Raw genomic sequence first — 23,791 nt, 5'->3', positions numbered from 1 at the left:
GTTTACTCTAAAGCAAAAGAATGCGAACATGGACTATGTATGAATAACCTCAGACTCCTGAGTTTCACACAGCGAGAAGACATTTTTATTCTACTCATATATTCATGTGTTTTGCCCTCTAACAGCAATCCGAGGAAAACTTCAACCCCAACTGTTCATTCTGGAGTTACTCCAGGCGAACCATGACTGGCTACTGGTCGACACAGGACTGCCGCTTGCTCGGCACCAACAGGACACACACCACATGCTCCTGTACGCATCTCACCAACTTTGCTGTCCTCATGGCCCATGTCGATGTCAAGGTAGGCCAGATTTTTATTTCTTCATAATGTTTGTGAATGGATACATCTGTACTGAAATGTGTGCGGTTTAGAAAATGCTTTCTACAAAATGGAAAGATGTATTAATCCCTCGGGGTTTACACAACCGGACCATTCCACAAAGATAGGGTGACAAGAAAAGTAAGATCCAGACAGCGCAAAGCATTGTAAAGCAGAAGGGTACACTCACTGGAAAAAATCGAAATTTTACCAAGTATATTTGTCTCATTGAGGATCTCATTACACTTGATATAAGACACAATTGCCTAACAAGTACCATTTCAGCAAGATATAGGGACTTGTTTTAATACAATACATCTTGAATATCTTGTCTCGTGAAAGAGTCTTGAAAAGATCTTGTTTTGAGTCATATTTCACATGAAACAAGATTTTTTTTTTTAATTTGAAGAGGTTTTTAAGCTAATTTCAAGATTACTTTTAACTCAAAAGTCCTAAATATCACATTTTATGTCAAGAAATCTGGACAAGCCGATTTTCACTAGTTCCATTGGCAGATTTCTTTGCTTATTTCAAGCAAAAATGTCTTGCATTTGTTATTTTTTTACTTATTTTTGGATTGGCATTTTTTCCAGTGCTGGTGTTATTGAATATGTTTTATTTTTCCCCTGCTTTTTTATTTCAGTGGGCATAGGACCATAAATGTTTTCTGACCTTCACAGTACTTTGTATGGGCTCGCTTTTGAAGAGAATTTATACTGAATTCATATAATTTTGAAATAATGACCCTGTGTAAGTGAGTATTGATTGGAGAAGTCTTTGACCTCTTGTGTATCGAGTAACCCAAATTTGTGGTGGGCTTTTCAGTGTGTGGCACTTTTTTTGTATGTGGCTATGTTGGAGAAGCTATGGTAGAGTGCTTTTAAAACACTTTTGTCATTTATCCATGAAGATATCTCTCTTTAAAGGGTCCATAATATGCCCATTTAAAAGATCCCAATGTTACTTTGGGTGTCTACAAGAATAAGCTTTTCATTTCTTTGTTATTGCTGTAATAGTAGGCTTGTGTGAAGTACTTGAGTCGGCAGTGACCTGCCTTCAGTACACAGCTGTCAAAGTGCTCTCAGTTTGGAAAATTGAGGAGGAATTCTAATGGAGGAGCGAAGCTAACAGCTGCTCAGAACAGGGTTACAGAGTAGCTCATTTTCACCAACTAAAGAAATGTTATACCAGCTGTAGCAATTGTTATATACAGTGACTTTTACACACATCATCTAAAATTCACTATTCTTAGATTAAACTGGTGGACTTTTGAGATATAGCTAATTCCATACATACATGCATGATGATCTCCCGATGGGCTAATTAGAGAAAAGAAGTTAGCAGCAGAATGTCTCGAACATACATTCCCCGACAGCCCACAGGTTTCTGGCATCGGACATACTTCAGTCAGTGACTCGGAATCTTGGTGTGCACGTGTATGTGGAGAAGTATGGAGGTCCAATTAAATAGCCAGGTCAAACTCTAACCATAGCTCAGCTCAGCCATGCTAATGTACTGTCTGACTACTCATAAGTAAAGCACACGACTACTTGAAAAATGGGTTTTAGGAAAGGGAAAACAAACAAAAAAAGGTAAATAAATGTCCCTTTAAGGCGCCTCTCTTGAAAGTCCCAATCTATTCTAATTGGTCAGCTTAAGTGTGGCAAAAAATACCCATTTGGCAGGTTTCGCATCAATGTGCAATATGTTAACATAATTAAGTCTAGAAAGAAAAGGCTGAACTATACGTGAGACTATTTTGGCTGAAGACACATAATTGGGAAACATACCCATCATACCCATCTTTTTTTATTTATTAGCATTTTTCTAAGAGAGCAAAAAAAAAGAAAAAAGGTGAAAGGTAAGTAGAGTTGAAAAGTTTGGAGGACAGATGTATATAGATGTATATATTAAAAAAAAACACTGAAACTTTTAACTTAAGCTTTGAAGCCAAATGAACAACAAGGACATTACAAAAAATGTGATCTTTTCAAACAAAGGCATTATGAAGCAAGTGGTAGATCAGCTAAACTTTTCACCTTCAAATAAAATAAATAATAGTAGAAAAAAGGACCCGTCAGAAGACGTATATGAATTATTTGCAACCTTTTTAAAAGAGCTGAACTCTCAGCCGAAGATATACTTAATAAAGTCTGTCTTTGATGAGATAAAATTACCTGAAGTGCCGAAAAATGGAAAATGTGTCCCTAATTGACAAAATGATAGATGAAAAAGTAAAAAGAACCTATTTCAAATTTAAAACCAAATAAAGCTGATGGACTTGATGTTTTTTTCCCGTCTGATTGTTACCAGGAAATGAAAGACCTGCTGTCCTCGGTTATGAAAATGTTTCATTATGTCCTTAAGAATGGCAAAATCCCGTCCTCTTGGAATGGCCTCTTACCATCGAAAAACTACAACATGCTTGTCAGAATACATCCGAACGGTACTATATAGTTATTGTGATGCATTCATTTTGCTTAAGACTGTTGGCCAATTCTGCAAGTAAAACTAAATGTTGGAAAAATGAGTGATTGTCTTTTTTTTTTTTAACACAAATTATATGTTGTTTTGGTCAATCCATAGGCATACTGTAAGGACACTTATTCTGCCAGGTGTCAGCTGCTTAAAATTTAAGTGACAATTGCAGATGTTGTAGAGTGCAGGAAAGCAAATAACGTGGAGGCGATAAAGGGGGTTGTAAAAAAAAAAACACTGCTTAGGTAAAATAATTTGGCCATGAGATTGGTGAGGAGTGAATACCGACTGCAGTTTTCAAGCAAGTGACAAAGTGTTTTAAAAAAAAAAATAATAAAGTGGGAGAGGTGATGGGTGAAGAGGATGTTAGAAATGGATAAAACTGAGTGGGTTGGAAAAGGAAAATGCAGCAGGGTAGCTGGTCATGGAAAGATGTTTTCGTTGTGATACTGACAGACAGCTTAATTATTTCTGTCACTTGAGGTTTGAGGAGCTCAGTGCTGACAGAGCAGGGCAGTTTTTGGTATCTGTTATGGCATCAGTCTCTCCAGGGCTTCTCTTCTGAATCTAGGAGCAAAATAAATAGATTCTGTGAGAGCCATTCCAACTGGCCCTTGTCCATAAAACCACTCGACCCTCTCTTACCCAGTCTGACTTTATCTCAATTTTTTTATTTTTTTTTACGAAAACAGTGCACAAACCCACTTACACACATACACACACACACACAATATATCATGCACGCAATCTTACGCAACCCCCCCCACTCCACAGCCCTCTCCTCCCTGGGTGGTGGGGACTAGAGCGAGCCACTGTTTGTCACTCAGCAGCATGACTTCTGGACCCACTAAGCTCCCTGCAGGGCTGATTCCGCGTCTGGAATAGTGAGGCAGCCATGAAGAATGGGAGCCTTCATGCGATGAAAGCAAAGGAGAAAAGAGGGGGGAAAAAAGGAAGCTGTAAAAGCGCTCTTTCAGTCAAGCCAATCCCCAACATTTTGAAAAGCCTGGCTTGCTTGTGGCACTGCATTCATCGGGGAAAAGTGGACAGTAGTTACGCCCCAATTTTGGTTTTTTCCACCTTTCCTTATTCTTTATCTTTTCCACTTGGATGTTATAAAAGGCAACCTGTTGGATGTTGCCTATAAATTAGAGTTGTGGAGGCTTTTTATTTGACAAACTGTCACCGTGCTGGGTCTGAGAACATGGTGAATGGAGGGAAAGTAGGGTTTTGTGTGTGTGTGAGAAAAACAGCTTAGAACAAAATTTCATGAAATGAGGAGACTATCAGTTTTTGTATCCATGGCAACAGAACATAGCACTGCTCATCTCTACATCGTTATTACTCATTACCCTCAGAGCAACAAATTATACTTTAGCCATGTTTATTTGTCAGAGAAGTTACAGTTTTTTCTTTCTGTGGACTCCCTACAGCATCACAATCATCATTAATCTTGTATTTTTGGCCAAAACCAAGAGGACTAGCTGGAAATAATGAATGTTGTATTCAGAGGTCTATATTAGGCTGAGTAAACACCGAAGTGTCATAGCACCAAGTTATGTTCGCATTGAAAGTGCCACTTTCGTCGCAAAAATTAGAAGTGGCAAAATGGGCTTCTTTTCCATGTGACATAATGAAGTCATTCATTTTTTTTCTTCTGCAGGTACTTCTGTCGGCTCACATGAAGCGGAACAGTTTGCCAGCTATCTAAAGTTTATTAGAGGGCGTTTGTGTTCTCTAAGTGGGATGTGATGCATTGTTTCAGAATTACAATCATTACGCAGTAATATATGTAATCACACCTGACATGTATTACAGTCTTCAGTAAAATTACCTGTTATAAACATTGAAACTTGAAAGGCTTCACTGACTAAACTTTTACTCCTCTGATACCAAAGATATGTTATAGAACAAGTATATCTTCACTAATGCAATATATCTCAGAAACATGTTAACCCTGACAATGATTATGTGTGCCTCAAAAAAAAAAACTTTGCCCACATATTTATGTTCAGTAAACCCTGAACTAAGGTACCGCACAGGATGTGAGTAGAAAAAGAGAAGTCAATCAGTACTTCAGAACAATTTATAATGTACTAAAGAGAAGATATCAGGGCTTTAGTTGTTTCAAATGTAATGTCTTATACCGAATGACCAGTTATGCTCTGTCAGTACAGAAGCACAGGATGTACTGGCACAAACCCGCTGGGTCTGTTAGAAACAGAAACTCCCGTTATTGCCACCATGATGATCACAATGGCATTGAATTGAGTCACTGCTGCCTGATATGTCATTCAAGTCCTTTCCTCGCTCATCCTGGGCAATCTAGCCAGAGAGCTGATGCCTTTGGGTGCTTCTACACTCTGAATGGAGAAATGCCATTGGCGACACAAACATGTTAAAAACCAATGGCCACAGATGGTAACTGCATTTGAGTGATTTAAAGGATTATGTACATTTAGATTGATTGCAAACAGGCTTTTACAAAAATTGATGTGAGTGGGGGTACTTTGATGTGACTTAGCAAACGATGTGTCCCATCAATGACCCTTGAGTCATGTACTGCAGTTGAAGATGCTTTAAATGTTTTGGAAATAACTTGACCCCACTTGACTTTATACTGAAAGACTGGATCTATCTAGTTCCTCCAATAGCAGTGGGATCTTGGACATGACATTTCTAATGAAATTATTTGACCTGTTTTTGGCCAGGCTGCTGCTTGTGCCTTTTATGGTCATTTTGGTCTCGCTTGAGCAGATGTAGGAGTTCAGTGAATGTCACACAAACTCATCGTGGATGACCACTATTAATCAGGGTCTGCTTTGATCATATTCCTTAAGATTCCCTAAGGGATTTCACCCATTCAACCTCCTAAGACTAGTTATTGAACCCTTTGAATTTAAGCCTGCTATTTGTGAGGTCTGCTTGTGAGCATTGAGATTTTAAAGAAAAATCTTTTAAATATGCGCTGTAGCACCAGCCGTGGCTAAAAAATGATAGACCTGATCAGGTTCCATCTATAGACCATTATTTATGTGCTAAATGTGTGTGCTAAGATTGGCCCCATGGAGGCACTGAAATACTGAAAAGCGACACTATTACTGATAGACCAGTAAGTATAAATCAATGGTACATCCTTTTGGATGATGGAGAGCGTGATATTTGGGTAACATTCATCACTGTCCTCATGGATCATGGAGCATCTCCACCGTGGCATCGTCAGTAACTATGATGAGAAAGGACAGTCAAGGTTAGTTGTGTATTTTATGATGTAACTTAAAAAGCATGTTGCAATGGTGTATACACGCCAGGAGCAATGGTTCAAAATAAATCTATTTATATGTTAAAGCACGAGTAGAGAAGAGACAGACTATGTTAACTGCCATGGCAACCGAAAGTCGTACTCATTCGTTGTTGAGGCTTAGAACACAGTGTGACACAAGGTGCATGTGCTGAATGTCAACTCCCACCACACAAGCTGGAATCTCTCTCCCAGCCCTTTTAAACGTGACAAATTTGCCAGGACCCCTGATTCATGTGCTCTCCCTCTGCAACTGTTCCCCATCTCTGTGCAGCTCATAAATCCCTGGTCATACCGTAGGTGAACTTGTCACATGGGTCCCTGCAGTGGGCCACTACCTCTCAGCGCAACAGTCTGCCCTGCCCGACTGTATTTCATAAGTCAAACACCAGCTCTGGAGGCATATTGGGAGATTTATGCATTTTAATTGGATTGGCTTCATGGCCCCATGCTGAGAGCGGTTTTTCAAGGTATAAAGGATTGAAACTGTGTTCTCTTCACCACTTCACCCAATTCCACATTTTAAAACCGCAGTTCTAAAATGTGGAATTTATGTGGAATGCTGTGGCTTTGGACACAGAAACTTAGGATAATCAAGGGCAAGTGATATTACATCAGTTATTGATGACTTGGCTAGAATTATTGCTATGTTTGTTCTGTCTTGTCTGAGTGCACCAATGCGCAAAAACCTTATTTTGTGCAGTGTGCCAGCAAAATCAGAGGCAGGGCCAATCTCCTCAGGCATCCATCTGGAATGAAAAATATGTATATTTAGGAAATAGGAGAAAAATGCAGGAGAGAAAGATTGGAAGACAAATCGATTGTGCACAAATGAGCCTCACCTTGCTAAGTAACATGCATGCTTGCATGATTGGGCCATCCTTGTTCAGAGTGAATTACGTCGGCCCACTTTAGAGACCCTTACATGGACTTTCATCATGTTGGTGTGAGGTTAGGTGCAGAGGCTTCACAGATCACATCATTTGCCATCCTGCCTGAGCGAAGCCCCCAAGTAAAAGGAACCTTTTCAGCAGAGACATTGTGGCTGGAGACATCTCAGCCATCATCCATTCCCTGGAACAAAGAAATCATTCCACAGTAAATCCATCACCGAGGAGTAGATACACTCCCTATCCCTTTTCCTCTGCTTCTATAGCTTTGTCTCTTATTCTCTCTCTTTTACTGCCTCTTTCTCCCTGACCTGGCTACTTTCCAATCAAAGGTGAGCTGGTGATGGATAGAGCCTGCAGCCACAGCAAAGCCCAAAATAAATTAGGGACCCCTTACAATGTGTCATGGCTCGTACCAGCCACTACATCAATACTGCTATCATACAGCGGCCTGAGAACAGGCTCATGTGCCACATGCACCACAAAGCAAGCAAGCCCAAACACTGACATCTGTTGCCTCCTACTGCAAAGCCACCCTTCTAAAGAATGAGGGCTGAAATCAGCCTTACTTTGATACAGACTTGCACAAAAGCACACACACGCAGATGTCTGCTCAATACAACATATTGCCAGCCCCCCATCCACTCCTCCAACGTATACACAACGGCTCATCAGGCAGGAAAATCAAAAGAGCGCTCTCCCCAGACTCTAGGAGCACTGCGGCTGTTATTGTACCAGAGCCCGTTAATGATCAGCATCTGTTCCCCACTCTGCTAGCGTTAACTGAGCTGCCACTAAACAAGGCTTTTGTGCAATCGTTCCCCCAAGTTTCCCCCTGTAGAAATATTGCTGACTGTGGTCAAAATCTGATTTAAAAAGGTGCTTGTATGAGAGATAGACACATTAGTAGGCTTGTGTAGTGTTATTCCTCATTGTGTGCAATTTTGTGGGGGTTTGGTCCATGTTTTGGCACAGACTCATTGCATCTTAACCTTTAATGTCAAGCAGCCCTTTTCTAAGTCTGGCATACATATGCAGTGAAATGTCAGTGCTTACGCATTTAGGGGGCGTTTGCTTGTGCTTTTACCTGTGCTGCCTTTCACTACCTTTCAACACAATTTCACTGCCTGCCCGTGAGTATCTTTAATATTGCTTTGTTTAAAAAATGATGCTTGTTTGATTTTCATTTGCCTCTTTAGTGTTTGGCAGATTTTTATTTCATTTTTTTTTTTTAAATCAACCACCAGCCTCCAAGACGTGCATTTTTTTTTCCCGCCTCCTCTTTTCTGAGATAAAAGAAAAAATCAATGCGCAGCCATCTGAGAAGGACAATCCCTTTGGGAAATTACAAAGCCATACTTGCTGACCAAAGTGTTTAGATGCAGTAATTATGTTAAGTTAATAAATCAAGAGTCGCTCTCTCGTTCCTGTGTTTTACATAGAAAGTAGAAGGCTCCTGTCAGTGCTCCTCAGCACTTTAAAAAATGATCAGTCCATGACAATGCCGTTCTAAATTCCAGATGTGAATTCCTATGGGAATCTACGCATCTGTTTCCATGATACGTGCACATCAGATGGGAAATCTTTTTGAGTCTTGCTTCCCGATATTTTTTGGCAGATGTGAACCCACCAGACTTGTTAGTTGAACTCATGTTTGTCTTTGTTAATAATACTCATTAAGCTCTAGTAGCTTTTGTCTGAAATATTTTGAATCCATATTTTACTTAACTTTTAATTTTGTGATTGTTGGCTGTTAATATTTTGAATAGATTGAATGAACTCCTTCTCTAGCACTCTGACATGGTAGAAAATGAACGTTTCATCCATTTTATCTCTAACCATTGATACCTATCAAAAGAAAAAGTGTCGCAGCTTAGAGTTTTGACATGCAGATGTGCACAAACCTCCATTTATTTCTTTTCCTTTCTTTTTTTTCTGCTTCAGAAGCTTCTGCTGTTGCTTTGTTTGTGTTTTAATGTGGCGAAGGCCAAGTGAGTCAGCTACTCTGCAGATTCTAACGTTATTGATTATGTGTTGTGTTTTCCCGCTCCCTTCGTGCACCTGGCTTTCATGGACTGATGTAAATTCTTTTTTTTTATGGCTGCAGCGCAATGACTGTTGATTCTTATCTTTCCCAGAAAGCCACAAATTTATTGTCAGCAAAGAGTTTTTTAGTGCCCAAAACTGGCTGTGGTGGCAAATTACAATCTGAAAGGAGAAAATTATCTAAAAGCAACGGTGAAAGATATTGCCCATGTTATGGTCTGATTGAATTCCTGCTGTGCTGGTCTTAGACACCTGTGGCCCTTTCGGTTGCTCACTTTGTTTCACTTTGTTGCCTGACCAAAATGAAACAGCAGGGGGGGGCATTTTAAATTGATTCACACTGACTAATTCATGATTCATATCTGCCACCTGTGGCTTGGTGTAGTGGTTTATTGGAGGGTTGGGTGACTGCACTTTACTCCCAGAAAACAACACCCAAAATAAAGGCTTTGGCATTGTTTTGATTTTTCTTTTTTTCATTGTTTGTTTTTATCTTTCATTTGCTTTTGGCTTCATACATGAATCAATTTATAAAGCTTTTCCTCACACTAAATCCCCAAATCTCATGTCTTTTCCCAAAACTATGTTTCCGCTGGAGATTACTGAGCACCTTCTCTCATCATTTCTGTTGCAGAACACAGACCCTGTTCACGACCTGCTTCTCGATGTCATTACCTGGGTGGGCATCCTCCTCTCACTGGTGTGCCTGCTCATCAGCCTCTTCACCTTCTGCTTCTTCCGTGGCCTTCAGAGTGATCGCAACACCATCCATAAGAACCTGTGCATTAGCCTGTTCATTGCTGAGTCCCTGTTCCTAGTGGGGATCAATCGGGGTGACCAGCCGGTAAGATTACATCAAATTGGGAAGAGGCTGTTAAAGTCTTAAAGTACCATTTCACATGTATGTAGAACCAGAAAAAATCTACATAATTTAATCAGTGAAAAAGCATACCAATAAAATCATTATTGATATTATTCTTAAAACAAAAAATCTTAATCGCACTGTAGATTTTTTCCTCTTGAAAAAACATGGATTTTGAGAACATTGGACTGGGTCAGGTCACTTCTTTATTTCTTTTTCAACTCTACGCAAAGGTGTTTGTTGGCTCCAGTTATGTACATTATACAGATTAATTTCAGATTACAGAGATTAAAACATTATCAAGTGGTTTGTCCATATCAAGTGAGTGAGTTTTGTTCTCTAATTCTTAGACTGTGACTTTTTCAATTCAGTTCAACTATTTCATAAGAAAAGTGACAATGCATGTACATTTATTAACATCTAAACAAGCTCAAAGTAAAAGTACCCAAAATTCCCAAACACTATAAATATATATATATATATATATATTTCCTGACTTTTTAGGGACCCAAATAGAACTGTCTGTATGATAGTTTAAACTACATTGTAATAAAAACATACACAAAACACAAAGCAAAGCAATTTCCATTTAAGTGAATTCAGGTAAATACAATAAATATAAAACATGTACTTGTGAGAGGTATAGTATGAGTATTGTTGGTTCTGAATAAACCATTTCTTCAAGTTTTATTTGAATAACTGCGCAGATAGGGACTGTGGAAATAATAGTAGTTTTGAATTATATTGAAGAGATGCTCTGATGGGAAAAGCCAGCTTGAATAAATGGAGTTTTTCTACATGGGATTATACAGCAGTTTTGAAGCTGGGGGTTTAAATCTAAACATAACCTTCACAATTTGATTTCTGGAGAGGCTTGTTATCCTCCTTCTGAGGTAGTGTATCTTGCTCTGTATCGACCCGACTGCTTTTGGGGAGGTACATACAAACCTTTTTACACGTTCACTTGCATTTACATTCGTCAGTCCAGTGTTTGACCTTTGCCGCAACAACCTCTCAAGCTGTTTTCGGGCATTTGTTTTGTTTCTTTTCTTTTTTAATTTTTTTTTATACTGTGCATAATGAACACTTTTGGGCTCAGTAATAACCCTTGTGGGACTTTAGTTGGTCGAGATAGTTTTGTAAAGGTACATTCTGATAATCTCGTAATGAATGAAAAATAAGACTTCGTAAAGTTAAAGAACTCGGCAGAAAAGTTGAGATGAAATACTTTATGCAAAAGAATGTTTTGATTAACCATGCCAAATTAAGTGCAGGAAATTAATTTTCATGTCTCAAACTCTGATTTAATTTTAAACCATCTGAAATCTTAAGACATTGGAACCACAATTGCAGTGCAAGCAATTTTGCTTCAAATCAAAATGTTTTTTGGAAAAAAATATATAAATGTAACATTTGGTGTCCTGCTGTGCTGTGGGTGGTGCTTCTCACTGACTGGTAACGGCATAGGACTCTTTAGATACAGTTTAACACAGTTAAAAACTAAATACTGAGAGAAATTAAGTGGGGGCTCTTTATTCAACAAATGCTAGCACCCATGGTTGTGCAGAAGCAAGTGCTTGCCTGGAAATAAACTTACATAGCCACACCACAACACATTTCAACTCACTGTGACATTGTCATACAGAGATCGCTGTTATAGAGAACATACTCACTGGCCTGTATTCATCATTTCACCCCATAACCACTTCCTGTTGAAGTTTTTCAATTTTCCACCACTTCAGACTAATCTGGATTAAGCTGTTCAATACACTAAACCTCCTTCTAGTTTAATAACTGTAGGATGTTGGATGGCATTTTTTTCCCGTAAGAGCTCAGCTGTGGTAGCAGGTGGAGGCATGCTGTCACTGCACAGTCATCTTTGAATGTGTATGCGCAACACTCATACAGCAGACAAATGTGGAGTCATTACAAGAATACCAGTTGGCAGAGAGCTGTTACCCACCTACATCTTCTCGCACTCCTGCCATTTTTGCGTTCTTATGAGTGAGACTTTGTAGTTTGCTCTGCACTTCTGGGTCAAACATTGGAATGCACTTTGGAGCTAATAGCCTTCGTAATAATTAGAAATATTAATTTTCATTGCTTGCTATCCTACACAGGTGTGGAATAATTCTAAATATAAACTTCACAGATTTAAGTTTACTTAGCCCCCTTTTTAAGCAATGCTATCAAAACATGTCTATATTCTTCTCTTTGAATATCATAACTATCAAAAGTAAAAAAACACAGTCCATAGTTTAGCCACAAAGCTGACTTCCTGTGAAGTTAAAGATAATGCTTTAGGCCTGCACCTTTCCCTTCCATAACATTTTATGGGCAGCATTCACAGCCCAGCAGTAAGATCGTTCTTCTGGACTGCAATTAATGTCCACTCAACCTTTTAGTTATTTAATTGAATCCATTTCAGTGACAAAATACGCTAGTTATGTTCAACTGTGCCAATAATTGGATCAGTCCATATAAGAATTGTGCACGTACACTCACGTGAATGTCAGTCTGCTGGATTCATGTCTCACCCGTACTTCTTTTTATCAGTTCAGAAACTGTTTAACCACATTATGTGCTCGCACCTGGCCGTGCTGTAGTTCTAAAAGGCTCTTGGACTGTTGACTTCACTTCTTGATATCTCTCTCTCATCCATGCCAAGTACAGCAAACAAGACCACATGGGCTCAGGATCTGCAGCATTCCTCTGCCAGTCACTACAGGCAAACATCCAATCACTTCATCCAAACAAAGCTTAGCATTGCTAATTGTTAGAGACACAAACATGGAGAGGTGAGAAAATGCTGCTTGCTATAGTCACTCAGATGACTGACTTTGCCAGTCACATTATGCCCTTTAGCATGCCATTTAATCTTTCAGGAAATAAAGGATTTAAGGGTCAAGAGTGATTGAAATTTGTCTTCAGGAGTAATGCTGACATCTCCCTTCTTTTATTCTCCCTTTTTATGTCTCTCTTTCTCTCTACCACAACACTTTCCCAGATTGCTTGTGCTGTCTTTGCCGCCCTGCTGCACTTCTTCTTCCTGGCAGCGTTCACATGGATGTTCCTCGAGGGCGTACAGCTCTACATCATGCTGGTGGAGGTGTTCGAGAGCGAGCACTCACGCCGACGCTACTTTTATCTGGTGGGCTACGGAGTTCCCGCACTAATTGTGGCCGTGTCGGCTGCGGTGGACTACCGCAGTTATGGTACAGATCGAGTGTGAGTACATGTGGAGATGCCTCCATTTTGAGACATTTAAGGATAATTGTTTTGGAAGAATTCAAACCAATGCATTAGTATACATAGTTAGCTTTCAAGAATAGAACAATAATCCACATAAAACGAAACATGTTATTGGGATTAAGTAAAAACTACACAATATATTTTCCTGCTTTAAACTATTTACCATTGTAAATAGGTGTGATACTGCATTTTTTTAAAATTAAAAATAGTGTTTTATAAACTATAAGCATAGAAATCAATTGTTGTTTACGATCTAGAACTCCACAGGAAGATACTGTCACAATGTATTATTGGAATTATAATTTCCAGTGCACATAAAACAATCCAGACATCAAGTCTTGGGATATTTTTACTCTTTCCGTATTGTTTTTGTGAACTCCTTTTTCAGTTTGTTAGTGGCTCAACTTTTGAGGAAGAAAAGCAAAATCTACTTTTTTAGAGAAGAGATTCTGAGTGTATCCACAGCCACAGAGAGCCTATTAAAAACTTGAGAACTGTTTGTGTTGGTTTCAATGACTTTAATAATCTCATGGATGATGCTGCAATGGCTATTACCATCAGCTTTTAATGAAGCAGAATAGCTACTCATACATTTCCCCACTGCTGAACTGAACATTGTTTAGACAGGAAAAAAAAATGCTAATTTCAGTTGATGGCATTGCTGGATTCATGTCAGGCTATTATCTTCAGCATTTTACGATGCACAAATTACAGACCGGGAATGGAGATGTTTTAGGGAGGAGGTTGTGAGTATGAGCAGAAAGGTGGAGATTGAAAGATATCAAGAAAGTGAGAGGAAATTAACAAAAAGACACAGAGTTATAAACTGGATTTTTTTTGTGTGTTTCCGTCAGAAGGTCCATAAGATCTGATTTCCCAAATATTTTCTGTGAAATATACTGCATTCTATAAAGCAGTGTGATACCAAGCAGATGATAACTCTCCATTCCTCTCTGTTAATCTCTAACCCATCTGAAAATAATGAAGACCAGCATCAGCAGTTTGCTGCTGAGATGTTTATCATGTATGCCACACACACATAAACTGCCATACAACTAGTAGACAGTGCATTTGTAGATTGGCGGTGCAATAGTTCTTGGTGATGGATGAGGCGATAGCTGCCACCGCCTGAGCCTTGGCATCATGTGAATAATTAAAGCCTGCCACCGGAGGAACAATTATACGCTGCCATTGAGGGATGAGCGAAGGGATAAAGCGTGACACGTGGTGAATAGCAAAAGGTGGTGGTGGCTTGGGTGAGAGGGAGGGGGGGCACCTCATCCTGCCGCAAATTGATTTTTGATGCCATAGCGGTGGTATCTTGGGTGGGGTCACTTTGAGCTGAAGTAGCCAACACGTTGAAGATACATAATACTGAGCAACTTTTAATAACTGTGCACATGATGGTGAAGTAGCTGCTGAGGTTCCTTGTTTGAGTTTGAGATCAAAGAGCAATCTTTGACACGAGTTGGCTTCCCAGTGAAATGCTCCAGGGATTGCTCCAAATGTGTCTTGGGCAAAGCATTAACCCTCTGCTAGTCCCGTGAGGCTGCCAGTGGTCAGCAAAACAAAGATGTGTTTCTTCTCCACTTTAATGAAAGTAATACATCAAGGGAGGTAGAACTTCCTGGGAACTTGAGTAATCTGGTTGCTGATACAGTGGCCTGTTAGTTGTTTCTGTTCCACTGAGCATGCAGAGCAAAGGTGTGTGTGTGGCTAAAAGGCCAACTGTGGAAGGGATTTGTCTTTTTGTATATACCAGCTAACACACACTCAACTGCTGTATCCTAAAGGCCTAACTAACATGCTGAATCCAGTTCCTCTCCTATAATACATATCAAAACTAGATTAGATGTTTAGTTCTGTTGGATATTACCTGGCTGTTGAATATTTCAAAGGAGCAGCAAGGTGATGGTCATGTGATTGAGAGTATTATGAAAACCTGGAAGGCTAGCAGTCAGCCATTATGTTCAAGGAGGAAACATGTTTGGATGAAAATCTTAAAAGTTTGTTATCAGCTGTGTAGCTGAATAAAGCCACTTAAGAGGAAGGCCAATTGGGAAAAAAATCTTCAATTTGCCAATAAAGATTGGATTCCGAAGCAATGAGTTCAGATTTATTCCTTCAGAGAGATGAGCGTGTCAGGTTAAGAAGAGTTGCAGGTGAAGTGCCGCACCCATCATGACTAGTGTATGCTGTATAAACCTGTGAGGGCAGCATTATGATCTTGAGTTGCTTCAGTAGGTCAGGTCTCAGTTCAGCAACATGATCAGTCCAATAAATGTGTTACCCAACTTAAATAATTGAGAATCTTTTGAATGCGCTGCTTTATGAAGCCATCTAAGTCTCCCATAATCAATACAGGGTCCTCGAGAAATATTAATGAAACTCTGGATGGAAATGAATGTTGTTGCATTAATTTCTCGAATTGATTACATGTCATGCATGTTCTCCCCGTGTATGCGTGGGTTCTCCCCGGGTACTCCGGCTTCCTCCCACCGTCCAAAAACATGCATGTCAGGTTAATTGGTGTCTCTAAAAATTGTCCTTAGGAGTGAGTGTGAGCGTGTGTGTGGTTGTTTGTCTCGTTTGTCTCTGTGTGGCCCTGTAAGATGGACTGGCGGCCTGTCCAGGGTGTACCCCACCTCTCGCCCATTGACCGCTGGGATAGGCTCCAGCCCCCCCGCGACCCGACCGACGGATTCAGCGGGTATAGAAAATGGATGGATGGATGGATTACATGTCAATTGCGCACCATAATCAAAGCTAAATATGATGCAACAAAATACTACAACAACTGCTGATCAAACCATTGCCTGATACCAGTGGTGGTCATGAACTTCACGCGGCACCTTTTAATTTATGTTGTGTTACCACACATGATGCATGATGGTCACTCTCTAATGCAAAATGCGCTTTACTAGATCAGGCTGAGTCAAAAAACTACTTGCACCTGTAGGCACATGTGTGGCTTATGTTCAGACTGGCACTTGTGTGCTTTTTTTTTTTGCTTTTTTTGTCTTGCTCGCTATCCGTGCAAAAAAAAGTTGCACGCCAGGAGGGGAGATGAAAACTAGCTGTGCATGCTCCAAAAGCCAGACACAAGCAAAAAAAAAAAGAGGTAAGGGGAGGCAGAAAGAAAATGACAACCCGCAGCTCCTGCCACCTACCAACTCTTTCAATCTCACTATGATCTGAGGAGGAAGAAGGCGAAAGCGAACAACAGAACCTTGAGCATAATTTATCACAGCAGCGTTCTGAGCGTGTGCTTTGATGAGCTGCCAGAGCTCGGTGCATGTTTTTCAGCTTTTGTTTGCGTATGCTCACTGCTTTTTGTGTCCATATGCTTTTCTTTTTCCATGTTGCCTACTCATCCATTGATAACAGCAAGGGGGAGACGTCTCAAGTCCCGGTAATAGCAAAGGAACAGTCATTCTTTGTCATGTCACTTGTTATATAGTATTTTATCTTCTCTCAGAGTATTGTCTGATGCTGTACAGAGTTGTTAAATAAAGACATAATCTGCCCTCCAAAAAAGAAAAACTTCCAGCAAAGCTTTTCACAGGATTTAAGTTGCTAATGATGTGAATGCTTGAGAGGCTCTGTCTTGTTGGAAGAAGAATAAAATCTGTCATTAAATTGTTCTTTGTTTTCCCATTGTGCTGACTCTGTGTACATTTTTTTTTTATTGTCACAGATAGTAATGTTTCTTATAATGGTTATGATAGTTTCACACAATGTTCCAAAGAGATCCAGATGGACATTTTTGCGCGGTCACTTTCTAAATCCCTTTTAAAGTGGCCCAAACAACTCAATTTGGCCTTAAAATGCTATCGAATTACAGCTAATTCTCTGCCACTTTCGTTTTCACTCTCTGTCAGACTGAATGACAACGCTGCGGTATGAAGTGTAATTTTCCAGCGGCCAAAAATGGAGGCGTCTATCTCCTGCAGTAGCGGAGATTAAAAGATTAATAATTCAACTACAGGTCATGAATCAGATTTCTTTCTCTTGCCATTTCAAAAGAGCACTGTCACCTTCCACTGGCCCCTTTTCTTCTCGACAGTATTTAGGTTTCTTCAGCAGCGGGAAATTGACATTCTGTATTGTTTTGATATGAAGTGTAAGGTCAGCAGGGCACTTTTCATCATTGTTGACGTAATTATGGCAGTCCAACAAAGTAATCGCAGTTAACACGAACATGTAAGACAAGTTGGTGAGTGCGGACAGTGTGTAGCCATGTCTGCCAGGGTCAAGGTCAATCCGATTTCTGTAGAGCGTCGCAGTTCCAATTCAATTTCAAAAGAATTGCATCATCCATAATTGGTAATTTGATATCTTAACTAGACAAATTGAATTAGAAAAGATTTTTGTTCAATTCATCCTTTGCGATTTCAACTTTACGCTTTTCCAGTTTGGTCCTTTTACTTTACACCTTACACCTGTTTTGGCCATGAAAGGTCAACATGATGGCAGTCATTGAAGCTGAAAGGCGCCTCTCCTCCAAATTCTCACCAATGGTCATGATTCTTTCAGCCACTTAGAGCCACTGTGTTTTGAAGTGCCTATTCCTCTGTGTCACTCTAGCCTCCTACTTGATCTGTATCCTCTGAGCAAGAGTATAAAGCTATAACCTCAAATCTTTTCTCCCTTCCCCCTCACTTTGTGGACTCATATTATCCATCCTCTCCTTTACCTCACATCCCCTTCACCTCTCACTCTTTCTCTTTCATTGCAGTTGCTGGCTTCGCCTGGACACGTACTTCATTTGGAGTTTCATAGGACCGGCAACCTTGATAATTATGGTAAGCGTCCCCCCTCTCTCTCACCCCCTCCCTTTCTGCTCATTAACCCTACTTAGCCTGCGGGTCGTCGCTTAAATGGTCCACAGAGATCCTTTTTTCTAGCTCCTGTCTCCTTCTTCTCTCTGCCCTGGTGAGCATATATGCCACCGCGAGGCACGGAGCCGTCCAGAAAAACGAATGAGGGGTGTAGAGAATATATCGCAGTTTGTCACCTCGCTGCAGTCAACTGCTGAGACAGTTTTGGGTGGTGGGGAGCTAGAGACAGAGGAGTAGGGAAAGAGAGAGTGAACTCTGCTCAGTATGCAGTGTTAGAGTAATCCACACTGCGATTATGATTGATTTTGTTCCCCTTCCAGCTCATACTCCACAACCTTTTTCCATCTTCTTCTCACAAAGTCAGCTCTGGGTGCGAGTACACATGCTTTATGTGGCGACGAACACACTTATATTGTGCCTCTCAGAACTAGGACAGCCGTGGTTTGATATTAAGAGAGAACGTATTTATCCAGCTCCTTCAAATCTGGTGTGAGACCAGTGTTCATCTGAATATTTACATCTACAGATATTGTAATCATTCTTGGGCATCAACACATAAACTTAAAAATACCCGACAACAAAACAACCAAAAAACAAAACTGACAAATTGCTATTGCAAACACGACTCCTTATTAATATTTGTTGCTCCAACATGTCTCAATCTGGTTGCCACGTTCATATTTCTGTGTCACGCTGAAGTTTTCACTAATCACTCACAATGCAGCTTCTTTTTTCTTGGATTAAAAAGAATTCCTCTGCTACATCTTGGGTTTAATCCAATTCCTGGCAAATTTGATGAAGGTTGGCCAGTTTTGTTTTCTTTAAATCTCTCCTCGTATCAGCTGAATGTCACCTGTGTACAAGAGCAAAGTACGTGACATCAGACTTATTGCAGCAAGTTTTGAGTAGTCCCTCAGAACCGACCCCCATACTGTGACCGGAATTGACTCATTTTCTATTTTTGTGATCACCAGCTCACAGAGAGAAAAAAAATTAATGAGATACACTAGAGTGGGTCTATCTAATTTAAGTTTTTTTCCATCTTTTTCCCCTTTTGAAATGCAGCAGCCAAATATTAGACCGCTTATTTATTTTTCTAGCTAATTACAGAGTATTTGGCAAAGATGGAGGCAAAAGTCTCTCTGAGATGTGCTAGACTCAACTTCTGTGGTTTTGTTATTTTCTCTCGTCTGTTAAGGCATTGATATATTATCTCAACCTTTTATTGGCCGGCGATTACAACATAGCTGGCGATCTGAATTTGTGAATGCTGAAATATCTTCTGTCGTCAAAAAATTCAACCTTTGGCAAACGTTTATTTTCCATCTGTAAGACGAAAGCAGCCACAGTGGCAGTAAACCCCTGGGGTTTCACTCTAAGTGCGAATATGATGAGACAAGTGTGGATAAGTCGGATGGAAAGACTCCCATGTACAAGTATGCAGCTGTCTTGTCTCAGCGGTCCCTGTGCAGTCTGTTTTACCACCATAAGGGTTTCATAGGATTTTGTGCTCTGTTTGGCAAAGAGGGAACTCCAGTCTGGCTGCTGTGTTCTGAATTTTGTGCAACAAAATGCCTTGATATAGAATAAATGAATGACGCTGTAACAGGAAATACAGAATCCTCATTCCTGTCACTCTGTCTGTCCGTGTCTCATAGCTCAACGTGATCTTCCTGGGCATCGCTCTCTACAAGATGTTCCATCACACAGCCATTCTGAAACCAGACTCCGGTTGCCTGGACAACATCAAGTAAGAGCATTGAGATCACCCAGATATCCATTAAAGTCGTCTAGAAATAGCACTGTTTGTGAGGCTTTGTTGCAGGCTGAAAGGATCCTTCACTGTGAGCGTGATGGACACACTTCCCCCAATCGCACTCCGACAGCTGAATCGGGGTGTCTGGAAGTAAGACTTGGTGTCAGCTAACATTACGCGCAGTTTTCTTTTAATTGGTAAAAGATAAACTTTAGGTTAGTACTCTGCATTCAACCCCCTGTTTGCAAGCAGTGCATTTTCTCTTGCCTCCCCCTTTTTGATATTTTGTAACGTAATTAAAAGCGCCTAAGGTTGTGAACACCCAGCCCAAGGGTACAAAAGCTTGAGCCTGCAAGGTAAGCACCTCTAATCTTTTGAAAGGTTGCATTGGTCCAGGTTAAAATAGAACAGGTATTCTATTGCGCCTTTGCCATTATCTGAAAAATATTCTTGTCTGCACAAGAAAAAGGCCAGAAGAAGGCCAATCTGACAGACCTGACCTGGTGTTATCTTGGTGTTGACATGCTGCTGATGAATAATAATTTGTGTGTGTGTGTGTGTGTGTGTGTGTCATGTTTTAGTCTGATTATCTGCCTTTACCTGGCTGTGTTCAGATAATTTAAAGCCTAAGGGACAGCAACTGTAGGCTGCAAACTTCCCTTGGTGTCTTTACAGATTATCAAATAAAACTTGAGATACTTTATAGTACTTTTAACTGAAGAAGTTAATGTCAATGTCGTTGAAGCCAAACTATTACTTGGCCAAACTGAAGCCAAATATCAGATGGACTATATTCACCGGCGGGAAGATATCTGATAGTGGAAAATATTTGTTAACATTAAGTCAAATACATATGTCTGTAAATTAGAAAATCCCTCGATGTGAAAATAACCTTTAAAGGAGCACTTGGAGTAAGTCAGAATGGTAGAGCTGTGCAGACAGACCGGTATTAAAGAAATGCAACACACCCAACTGAACATTGTGTGTGTATTTTAGAACCAATTGTTCCAGTATATACATATTGATTTTATATTTTTGATCCATGATAGTTTGGCAAGTCATGTACCTACATAACTTCACAGTACATTCTTGCTGTCATACCAAAAATATGCTTTTGAAAAGGAATAGAATGTAGAAATCTTTTTTCACTTTTACCTCTGGGGTTAAAAAAAGCCAACAATGCACAGTGCTTTGTAGTTATTAATTAAGTACACAACCCACACACAGCGATGACACATCAGGAGACCAAACAAACAGCATTATGTTATATGTTAATCAGACTTGTTACATCGTTGCTCGAGGCAAAGTTGTCTTCAGGCAATGACTTCACGTTTATTGCAATACAACAACTTATCGTGCTGGGTTTATGTTTTGGTGTTGTTATACTGAGAAAAAAAACATCTCTGGAAACCTGAATGAGTTCCTCTTAGAACAATGAATAAATATAGATAATGATTTGAATTATATTATGGAAACAAAATCTAGGCTGCTTTGATCATTAAAATGACTGTTATTATTGTTATTGTGGTAATAGTAGCAACAGTACACTGCCTTAACTAGTAACGTCCACATTGAGGGGTGAAAAGAAAAGTATCTGTACGAACTCACAATGATTATGTGCATGCATACATGTGATTAGGCAGAGTGTGCCGAGACAAAGTTCAAAAGAAGATCAGTGAGAGTGAATCAAAACTGTAAATTCAGAGGGCTGTAAAAACCAAAAATATGAACTCAAAGACATGGGAACTGCATTGTTTGGCGTGAACTCTGCTGATTTATCACTACAGGTGACCTCTTCCACTCACAACGCCGTGTGAGGTTTTATTTCCAGAAAATATTTACCAGTGTAACTCAAAAGGCATTCTATTGTACTGCACAGGTTATGGTCTCATGCTCCACGTGGGAACGCAGAGTGCCATCACCTGTGCATTATATGCGTTTCATAAACCCTTTAAATGACACTTGTACAAGTTTCAAAGGTTGTTTAGAGGGACACTTTGCTCAGTGGAATGACACAGCATTTTCTCTTCTCCTTGACATAAGCTCCAGCTGGCTGCTCTCAGGGCCGGCTTTTTCTGCAAATAGTAAAAAGTTGTTTTGCTGCCTGTGTGTGGTGATGGATAAGGGCCTCTGCTCTGTTTTTCTCCGTCTGCCTCACACTTTAAGCCACTTTGGACACATTAGTCTGCTGTATGGACAGTGTTGTGGCTGGGTTGTTTTTGTGGCATCAAATCATTGGGTATGTCTCAGCATAGTGGCCCCTGTCTGCCCTGTTCTTCTCTGCTAAGTGGTACAGGCATTGAAAAAAGATCTTCAGCCAGCTTGATGCAACATTTCAAAGCGAAGTGTGGCAGTGTTTTTTTTTTTTTTTGTTGTTTTTTTTTAGCACAACTTCACAGCAGCATGTGAGTTAATTTCCTTTTTAAGCAAAGTGTGACCTGTCCCGATACTGCAGTTACTTTAATATGACAGAAAGAGAAGGGCAGTTTATAAGCCAGTTTAGAAATTTAATTTAGACTGGAATCATCTGGAAAAATATCAAGTGTTGAAACAAAGAATTGTTGTTGTTTTATGCAATGTTGAGGCTCAATTTGGATCTGTTGCCATCCTTTCATTAAGAAAAGTTGGGACAACGCTGGCACAAAGAGTCAAGATAACCATGGAAGCTCTCATTCACACCTATAATGAAACATATAACACACTATGGGGTGAAACCAGAGCAACAGGAGAAATTTAAACAGGCGGAACATGCAGAGCACTCTTTGCAGCATGAACCTCTTGCTTGCTCGTCATGTGAGAACGGCTGTGACTGTGCTAGCAGTACGTTCTCCGTTTGAAAGGGGAAAATGCTCAAACAATAGATTCTCAAACAAATGCAAGTGTACAGTATGTTCACTCTGAGACATACAATGCTAATAAACGCACACGGCTCATTTCAAGCATTTATTATGAATAACATGTTTACTGTGGCTTAAACACTGGCTGAAACACAGGCAGACATCTTGAACCCACACCGACCGCATGTGGATGCGTGATAGCTTCGAGTAAATGAACAGTGTGACAAAAGGACTGCTCAGCCTGACCGGATGTTATGTCTACTGTATTCTAACAGCTGTTTTGTAAATACTACTTTTTTTTTTTTTTTAAAGTCTATTTATTGAGTAGAAATATAACTTACTTGTTCCAGTTTTGATTTACAATAAATCCCTTTGGTCAACATATAGTACCAAAGTGTAGAAAGATGCATTGTGTCGTTCATTTTGCAGCAAAAAAAAATATTGACCACTGGGGTTAGCAGTGTCATGTGATTTATAACATTGTACCCCCTAAATGTACAAAACGGCTGACCTTGTGACTCCATGTCTTACTGACTTCAGAACAGTTTGCGATGTTTCACATGGTCGTTGTAAAAGGGGTTGAATGCACACAGCTTTTGTCAGCCCTCATTCATCTCATGTGTTTTTTTTTTTTTTTTTTAGACATTACCAAACACACAACTGCACAAACACCATTCAGAAAAACTGACCACTGCTCAGCCGCACAAATTCTGTCATAGCAAACAACAGGTGACTGGTTTATCATGACAGAGAGAAAAGGAAGTAAAGCAAGTATGTATCATTGATTGTGATCAAAGGTATTGGATTTCTGTGCTTTCAGAGGACATTGTGCTTTATCTTGTCAGAGACGTGATTAATACTTTAGTTTTTATTTGAGCTTCTCTTGCAGATCACTTATCGAGTTGAGGTGGTTTGATGATCTTGATAGCACTGGCACATTAAGTCAATTTAGCTTATTTCACAGGTGTGTCTCCTTTTGTTTCATCTCTCTGCTATTTGGTTCCTCGTTATGATCTGATGTCAAGTCTTCTGTTCAGATTTCATCACTCTGCCTTGTTTTAATATGAATGGTTCATCTCATTCAACGTGCATCACTTTCTTCTTGCCTGCTTTTTCTCCTTTTGATTAGCATTCATATCCTGTCTTTTTTATCTTATGCCATGTTTATCTTTGACGTCTCTGTTTTTCACCTCACAATTTTTTTTTTC

General features: G+C 39.8%; 1 protein-coding gene across 9 annotated transcripts in view; it reads left to right on the top strand.

Moving 5' to 3' along the window:
- Nucleotides 1–23,791, top strand: part of LOC142369539 (adhesion G protein-coupled receptor L3) — a 215,222-nt gene that overhangs the window by 173,975 nt on the left and 17,456 nt on the right. For all 9 annotated transcript variants that reach the window (XM_075451891.1, XM_075451888.1, XM_075451890.1 and 6 more), the window contains 5 exons: nt 126–302; nt 9,670–9,879; nt 12,905–13,125; nt 17,888–17,954; nt 19,649–19,740. In XM_075451891.1, coding sequence (XP_075308006.1) covers nt 126–302; nt 9,670–9,879; nt 12,905–13,125; nt 17,888–17,954; nt 19,649–19,740 — 767 coding nt within the window. The remainder of the gene's footprint in view (nt 1–125; nt 303–9,669; nt 9,880–12,904; nt 13,126–17,887; nt 17,955–19,648; nt 19,741–23,791) is intronic.

The sequence above is a fragment of the Odontesthes bonariensis genome, chromosome 19, assembly GCF_027942865.1.
Source record: "Odontesthes bonariensis isolate fOdoBon6 chromosome 19, fOdoBon6.hap1, whole genome shotgun sequence".
NCBI classification, from domain to species: Eukaryota; Metazoa; Chordata; class Actinopteri; order Atheriniformes; family Atherinopsidae; genus Odontesthes; species Odontesthes bonariensis.
Note: the sequence above shows the minus strand (reverse complement) of the source record. Positions and strands in the feature narration are given on the sequence as shown.